This window comes from Tupaia chinensis, unplaced genomic scaffold, assembly GCF_000334495.1.
Source record: "Tupaia chinensis unplaced genomic scaffold, TupChi_1.0 Scaffold139466_1, whole genome shotgun sequence".
In the NCBI taxonomy this organism is placed as follows: domain Eukaryota; kingdom Metazoa; phylum Chordata; class Mammalia; order Scandentia; family Tupaiidae; genus Tupaia; species Tupaia belangeri.
In genome coordinates this window covers 461,454-470,163 of record NW_006199351.1, presented here as the reverse complement: position 1 = coordinate 470,163, position 8,710 = coordinate 461,454, and the positions used below count along the sequence as shown (strand labels likewise).

Sequence of the window (8,710 nt, the reverse complement as noted above, 5' to 3'; positions counted from 1 at the left end):
TCCTTTCTATTATTTTGTCTTCAAATCTTTTAATTCCTACCATAGAATGCAGACATATTTTGTTGCATTGGTCTATGTGTCCGATTTGTACCAGCACCATGCTATTTTGAATATCACGGTTTCATCATATTTTGAATTCAGGTAGTAAATGCCTCCTACTTTATTTTTTTAGTACAGTTTTGCCAGTGTGGGGGTCTTTTATAATTCCAGGTGAATTTTATTACTTTTTCTTCTATTTCTGTAATTTTACAAGAACTGCATTGAATTCGTAAATTAATTTGTGTATAATTGACATTTTGATTATATTTATTCTTCTGATCCAAGAACAAGGGATGTCTTTCCATTATTTTTGTATAAATTTCTATTTATTTTTCAATTTATAGTTTTCCTTATAGAGGTCTTTCACCTCTTTGGTTAGATTTAGCCTAAGTGCTTTTATTTTTCTTTTTTTTGGCTAGTGGTTAAGGGATTGCTTTCTTCAATTCTGTTCATTGTTGGTGTACAAAAACACTATAGATTTTTGTATATCTATTTTGTATCCTGCGACTTTACTGAATTCATTTATCACTTCCAGAAGTTTTGTCATGGATTCTTCCAGATTTTCTAATCATGTCATCGGCAAATAGGACAATTTTACTTCTTTTCCTTCTTTTCTTATTTGAATGGCATTTATTTTACTCTATTCTCTGATTTCATTGGCTAGGCCCTCCAGTACTATGCTGAAAAGGAGAGAGGAAAGTGGACAGCTTTGTCTCGTTCCAGTTTTTAAAGATAAAGCTTTCAGGTTTGCCCCATTTGGTATGATATTAGCTACGAGTTTGTCATGTATGACTTTTAATGGATTGAGAAATGTCCCTTCTATACCAATTGTGCTGAGAATCTTGATCATGAAGGGATGTTGCATTTTATCAAATACTTCTGCATCGGTTGATATGATCATATGGTTTTTGTTGATGTGCTGTATTTGCATATGTTGAACCACCCTTGCATCTGTGGGATAAAGGTACCTGATCATGATAGATAATCTATTTAATTTGTTGTTGGATTTAATTTGCTAGTATCCTGTTGAGAATTTTTGTGTCAGTATTCATCAGGGATATTGGTCTGTAATTTTCTTTTTTATTGTGTTTTTGTCAGCTTTTGGGATCATCATGATAGAGGCTTCATTGAAGGAATTTGGGAGGGTACCTTCCTTTCTTTTTGAATCTTTAGAAATAGATTGAAGAAAATTATGATTAGCTCTTTTTTAAAAGTTTTGTAGAATTCAGAAGTAAAGCCATTGGGACCTGGGGTTTTCTTTGCAGGGTGACTATTAATGATTCAATTTCATTGCCTATTATTGGTCTCTTGAGGCTTTCTATTTCTTTCTGGTTCAATCTAGGTAAATCATATGTTTTGCTGTGTCTCAAAGGTTCTGGGAAGATATTTGATCATTCTCATTGATTTCAATAAATCTTTTGATTTCAGTCTTAATGTTTTCAGCAGTTGTGAAGTTATTTAGGAGCAGATATTCTAATTTCTATGTACTTATGTATTTTCGAGGGCTCTTTCTGTAGTTGATTTTAAGTTTAATTTCATTGTGTTTTGAAAAGATGCTGGATATAATTTCTATAATTCCCTATTTGTAGAGGCTTATTTTTCTTTTTGCCCTATTATGTGGTCAATCTTCAAAAATGTTCCATGTGGGGATGAGAACAAAGGGGATTTTGTGGTTGTTGGTGAAATGTTCTATAAATATCTATCAAGTCCATTTGGTTTATGGTATTATTTAGTTCCTGTGTGTCTTTGTTTATTTTCTTGCCTAAATGATCTGTCCAGAGGTGACAGTGGGTTGTTGAAATTCTCAATGACTAGTGTATTGCAGTCTATCTCTCCCTGTAGATCTAGCAATCTTTCATGTATTTGAGTGCTCCAGTATTTGGTGCTTATTTATAAGTGTTATATCTTCTTGGTGAATGGGCCATTTTAATGCTACATTGTGTCTTTCTTTTTCTCTTATGGCTTTGTCTTGAAATCTATTTTTTAAAATCAGTGTCACAACTCCAACTTTTTTTTTCTTTGGGTTTCAATTTGCATGAAACATTTTTTCTAGTCCTTCACTTTCAGTCTATGTATGTCTTTATCGGTGAGATGTGTTTCTTGTATAAGCAGCTTATAGAAGGCTCCTGTTTTTATATCCATTCTGTCAGTCCATGTATTTTAGTTGGAGAATTTAATCCATTAACATTCAACATCATTATTGATATTGTAGACTTACCCTGCTTTTTGTTAGTCTTTCTCTCATTTGTTTTGTGTCCTCTTATTTCTATTTGTCTCCCTTTCAGTTCCCTGATATGATATTCCCTTCAGTACTTCTTGAAGAGCTAGTCTAGTATTGGTGAATTCTTTGTTTTTGTTTATCTGAAAATGATTTTTTTTCTTCTTCCCAGTTGAAGTATAAGCTTCTAGTGTTGAAATATGCCTTGTCATTTTTTTCTTACCTGCATTATTTCAGTTAAGAGCTCTGATGTTAGTCTAATAGAACAACCATTTTTCGAATATCATCTTTGATTTTTACCAATCCAGCTATGATATTCCTTGGCGAGGATATTCTGTTGATTCTGTATTTTGTATTTCCTGGATCTGGATGCCTGTGTATTTTTGTAGATTTGGAATGTTTTCAGAGAGTATTTGATAGGAGATTTTCTATGCCTTTACTAGTATCTTTGCCGTTTAGAATACTCATTATAAGAATATTTGGGCATTTAATAGTGTGCAGTTTTTCCTTGTCTATGTTCGTTTTTTTGGGGGGGGGTGGTATTGTTTTCATTCTTTTTGGTGGTTTGCTCCGGTTAAGAGGCTTTGTCTTCCAGGTCTTGGATTCTTTCTTCTGCCTGATATAATCTGCTTTTAATGCTTTTGAGGGAGATTTTGATTTCTTATATTGTATTTTTCATCTTAGAAGTTCTGCTTGATTCTTCTTAAGGTACCTATCTCTTTACATAATTTCTCTTTCAAGTCATTGAATTCTCTTCTCATCTCCTGGAATTGATTGTCCATTTTCTCCTGCATCTCACTGAGTTTTGTCATAATGATTATTCTGAATTCTTTTTATGACTCTTCTGTGAATTTTTATTATTGTTGGTGAAGAGTTGTGTTCCTTTAAGGGAGAGATATTTCCTTGTTTTCTCATAGTTCTTGCAGCTCTGCCCTGGTTTTTAGGCATCTGGTGATAGTACTCACTTTTTCATTGTTTGGGAGGTAGGTTCCATAGTGCTGAGGCAAAGAATAGCCCTGGGTCCCAGATGTGTCCCTGGCAGATGGCCACATCTTCCCGATCAGAACAGGGCTTGTGTAGCCTATATGTAATACAGTTCAGTGAGCTTTAGAGGTGCTGTGTTGTGAGTGGCATCTATTATTTCAATCATTTCTCTGGACTTGAGATCGATGGGAGAAAGAGTGCAGGCCTGTCTTCTCTGCCAAACAGGGAGTAATGTTCAAATTCCTCACCCTTTATTAGGATGAAGGTTCTCTCTTTTGAGTCCTGTGCTCCCTGCAGGATGTGGAAACTTGATTGTAGATGGAGCTCCTCATGCTCATTGTGCTGTAAGGAAGGGTTCCTCTTTTGCTAGCTTGCGGTGGGAATGAGGTGAGAGGTCCAAATTTTCTTTTTTTTTTTTTCCTGGGGTTGCTTGTTTTTCTGCTTCCCTACAATGTGCTACCTATATGCATGTTTCCTTATTCTTCTATGGGTGAGATTGCTGGAATCCACAGAGGTTGTCTAAGATCTGGGCTTTCAGAGGAGAGTTTCTCTTGTTTTTGCTACTCCAGAAGGGAAATTGGGGTGGGTGGGGAGGGTTTCCTCCAGAGCCTCACCAGCTTCAGGCAGTTGGCTCCTGTCCTCTTTTGCAAGTAAAATCCATGAAATGTGGAAGTTCCTGCTGATCTCTCTTACTCCCAAAGGTCTGGCCTGAGTACTCTCTGCTGGAGCTATTCTCAGGCAGTTAACTCAGCCTGGATACCTACAAGCTACTGAAGTTAGGACAATAGGCCTTCCTCTTAACGGCCATGTTCCCCTGACTTATCCCACCCTTTCTGGTCCAGATGCAGCTGGAGGGGTGGGCAGAGTGGGTAGTGGGGGGATAGTGAGTCATGAAGTAGTAGCCTCAGCATGTTGGGCAGGCAGTGCAGTCCAGGTGTAGCAGGCACCAGCGGATAACATGAGCATCAACAAGTGGTGCATCTGTGTCTGGCAGAAAGTGCACAGCAAAGCCTGGGTCCAGTGGAAAGTTCATCATGTGATTTGGGTCCAGACTGAAAGAGATTTATTTATTTATTTTTTTGTCTTTACCTGTCTTTCTTTGCCTTCTGGAATAAACATTTATTTACCTCTGTTTTTTGTTTTTTGTCTTTTTAGATTTTTACCATAGGGCATATGTGCTTGCCTGAGAGAGAAAGAGAGACAAAGGAGGGAAAGTGAAAAAGCATCCCCAGGGGGACAGCCACTCTTCAATCCCTTCTCCATTCTCCTCTTGAGATTTTGGCATGCACGTACATGTGCCTGGTATGTTTTTCAAGCCACTAGGTCTGGGACTCAAACCACTTAGCTATGTGGCTCCAGTGCCTCATCTATCATTCTACCTACTGGCCCTTTATTTACTTTTTAACAAAAATATACTGAGTATTATTATATACCTGGTAATGCACTAAACAGTATGAACGCTAAATAACATATATCCTCTCCCTTCCTGAAAGTACCTGTGTATTACTAGTGTTGATATATGATTGTTGTTCAGCCTATGCATATTAAATTAAAATATATTTTAATTTTGATTTTCTTAGAACTCCCTAAAAAACGCAAATTCCAATATGAAATTGAATTTACTTCTGAAGCTGTGAAATCTAACTTGGAATCCTCTGTGGCTGTATATTTGGTACAAAAATCTTGTAATGTCAAGAGTGAAGCAATATTTTTGGTCTTCAATCTGATATTTACACCAAAGAAACCAATGAGGTAAACCTGCTTTCCTTGTTCCCTTTTTAAATATAACATTATTACTCTTTTAAACTAAATAATCCTGTTTTCTTCCATAGTTTAATATTTGGATTATATTACTTCTTTTATATTGTTGAAAGAAGTATTTTGGGCTAGATTATTTCTAGCTCCCAAGCTTTGAAAGGTATTCTGATGAGAAGAAAAGAGTTTGAACAGATAGAAATCTAAGACAGTCATAAAGAATTGTGACCTCCCCCACCCCATTAGGGCACAAATCAATGAAAGAGAGAGTACAGCCTATTTTATAAAATCTTAGAAGCATATATGTCTTGATGGGAGATTACTAATAGTGAAATAACTTTTTTGTTGTTGTTTTGTTTTGTTTCGTTTCGTTGTGTGTATGTGTGTGTGTGTATGAGACCTTCAAATTTGGTAAGATATTTGCTCCTCAATTGGGTAAGTAATTGTACAGTCCTACAAAGGGAATAAGAATTTCCAGAACTTTTTCTTTTTTCTGATGATTTTAGGTAAGAGGTTTGTGATTTTCTCGTCCAATCTCAATTCACAAGATTGCAACTACGGTGCTATGTATTTGAGTCATATGCACCCTAAGCAAAACATTCCTCAACTTCAGCTACTGTCCTACCTGTTCACTTTTTCATGGTCCAATGCTTTAAAAGTCTATTTATATAAAGTTTCTTTTTTAACTCAACTATAAATTATATGTTATTCTACAAGATGCACATGATCTTTACCAATTCAATTTTTTAATTAATTATTAAAATGATTATTTATACATTAGATTGCTATACGTAATTTAGATTGTGAAGAGACTTTACCCAGCATGTTATACACCTCAGTCCAGCCCAGTTGAGACTATTATAAACATCCTCGTCAACAGATAAAAAACTTTATCTGTGTCCCAAAAGTGTCTTACCTCTCCATTTTCCCCCAAATTTCCTTTCCTGTTCTCTTCCCCTCCCACACTCTCTTTCCACTTTGTCTCTACTGTCCATTACAATTTTTAATGCTTTTATGTTCTCCAGTCTTTCAGTCTGTACCATAGAGTGCGGACGGTCGGTATATGTTAAGTGGAAACATACAATGTCTCTCTTTCATAGCCTGACTTGCCTCACTCAGCAACAAATCATCCATATTCATCCACTTTTTTAGCAAATTCTAGGGCCTTATTGTTTTTTATGGGTTAATAATATTCTATGGAGTATATGTGCCATAATTTTTCAATCCATTCATCTGTTTGTGGACATTTGGGTTGGTTCTATGTCTTAGCAATCTTGAATAATGCTGTAATGAAAATAGTCGTGCAAGTGCTTTCCTGACTGAGTGCTCTCCTGTCCTTTGGGTAGGTACCCAGGAGTGGAATTGCTGGATCATATGGTAGTTCTATTTGAATGTCTTTGAGGAACCTCTATATTGTTCTCCACAGCCCTGGACCAATTTACATTCCCACCAACAGTGTAGGAGTGTCAACCTTTTACCACATCCCTTCCAGCACTTATCATTGTTTGTTTTTATAACCTTTGCCATTCTGACTGGGGTTAGGTGGTATCTCATTGTGGTTTTGATCTCATCTCCCTTATAATGAGGGATGTTGAGCATTTTTTCATATACTTTTTGGCTGTCCATATGTCTTCCTTAGAGAGTTGTTTATTCAGCTTATTTTCCCATCATTTGATTGGGTTAGTCATTTTCTTCTGGGTAAGCTACTTGAGTTCCCTATGTATTCTAGTTATCAGTCCCTTATCTGAGGCACAGTTAACAAAAATTCTCTCCCATTCTGAGGATTATCAATTCACACTAATTATGGTGTCCTTTACTGTGCAGAAACTCCTTAATCTGATATAATCCCACTTGTCTATTTTGAGGATTATTGCCTGTGCTTTGTGGGTCTTGCTTAAGAAGTCTTTGCCTGCTCCAGTGTCTCCTAGAGTTTCCCCAGTGTTTTCCACCAGTAGTTTTATAGTTTGTGGTCTTAGTTTTAGATCTTTGATTTACTTTGATTTGATTTTTGTTACTAGTGACAGGGGTTCAGATTCATCTTTGTACAGATGGATACCCAGTTTTTCCACCACCATTTGCTAAAGATGTTTCCCTTTTCCCACTAGATTGACTGGTACTCTTTGTCAAAGATGAGTTGGCTGTATGTTTTGGGATTTATTTCTTGAGTCTCTATTCTGTTCCATTGATCCACATGTCTGTTTTTTATGTCAATATTATGCTGTTTTCATTATCACAGCTTTGTAATATATTTTGTGATCAGAGAGTGAGATATTTGTACTCCACTCTTTCACAGGATTGCTTTGACAATAGAGTCTTTTATGATTCCAGATAAATTCTATGATTGTCTTTTTTAAATCTATGGAAAATGTCTCTGATAATTTGATTGGGATCATATTAAGTGTGTAGATTAATTTGGGTATAATTGCCATTTTGATTGTGTTCATCCTTCTAATCCAGGAACATAGGATGTCCTTCCACTTTTGTATCATTTTCAATTTTTTTCATAGTTTTCCTTGAAGAGGTCTTTGACTTCGTGGGTTAGATTTATTCCTAGGTATCTTATACTTTTTGTAGCTGTTGTAAATGGGATTACATTCTTCAGTTCTACCTTAGTCTGCTTGTTATTTATCCACGTGGGAGTCCAGCGGCATAGCCATTACTCTAACTGCTGGTCCCGAGAAATGGTCCTTCTATGCCAATTTTACTGAGAGTCATGATCACAAAAGCATGTTGTATTTTGTCGAATGCTTTTTCCTCATTGATCGAAATGATTATATGGTTTTTACCTTTCTTTCTGTTAATATGGTGTATTACATTTATGGTTTTGGATATGTTGAACCACTCTTACATCCCTGGAATAAAGCCTACTTGGTCATGATGAATAACTTTTTTTATATGCTGTTGAATACAGTTAGCAAGTATCTTGCTGAGAATTTTTGCATCTATATTCATCAAGGATGTAGGTCTATAGTTTTCCTTTTTTGTTGTAGCCTTATCCATTTTGGGAATGAGAGTTATGGAGGCTTCATGGAATGAATTTGGAAGGGTTCCTTCTTATTGGATCTCTAGAAACAGTGTGAGTAGAATGGGGGTTACCTCTTCTTTAAAAGTTCTGTAAAATTCGCAGTGAAGCCATAGGGGCCTGGACGTTTCTTTGTTGGGAGGTTATTTATTACTGATTCAATCTCGTTGATTGTTATAGGTATATTCAGGCTTTCTACATCTTCCTCAGTCAATCTTGGTAGATTTTATGTGTCCAGGAATTTTTCCATCTCATTCACATTTTCTTCTTTGTTGGCATAGAGTTGCTCATAGTATCTTCTAATGATGTTTTATATTTCTGTTGTGTCTGTTGTAATGTTCCCTGATTCATTGTGGATTTGACGTATCTGATTCCTTTCTCTCTTCTTAATTAGTCTGGCTAATGGTGTGACAATCTTGTTTATCTTTTCAAAGAACTAGCTTTTGCTTTCATTTATTTTCTGTATAGTTTGCTTATTTTTTACTTCATTTATTTCTGTTCAAATCTTTATTATTTCTTTTCTCCTGGCATTTTTTGGACTTTTTTATTGTTCTTTTCTAATTCCCTGACCCATGATGTTATCTATTTTCCACCTTTCCATCTTTTTTCTTGTGCACATTAATTGCTATGAACTTCCCTCTTATAACTGCTTTTGCAGTATCCCATAGATTATGGAAACTTGTGTGCTCATT

At 35.9% G+C, this 8,710-nt stretch overlaps 1 protein-coding gene across 1 annotated transcript in view; it reads left to right on the top strand.

Annotated features, from left to right (window-relative positions):
• The window catches only part of LOC114004645 (cilia- and flagella-associated protein 47-like), a 26,688-nt gene that overhangs the window by 2,548 nt on the left and 15,430 nt on the right, over positions 1 to 8,710 (top strand). The window contains exon 2 of the mRNA XM_027765695.1: positions 4,822 to 4,993. Coding sequence (XP_027621496.1) covers positions 4,822 to 4,993 — 172 coding nt within the window. The remainder of the gene's footprint in view (positions 1 to 4,821; positions 4,994 to 8,710) is intronic.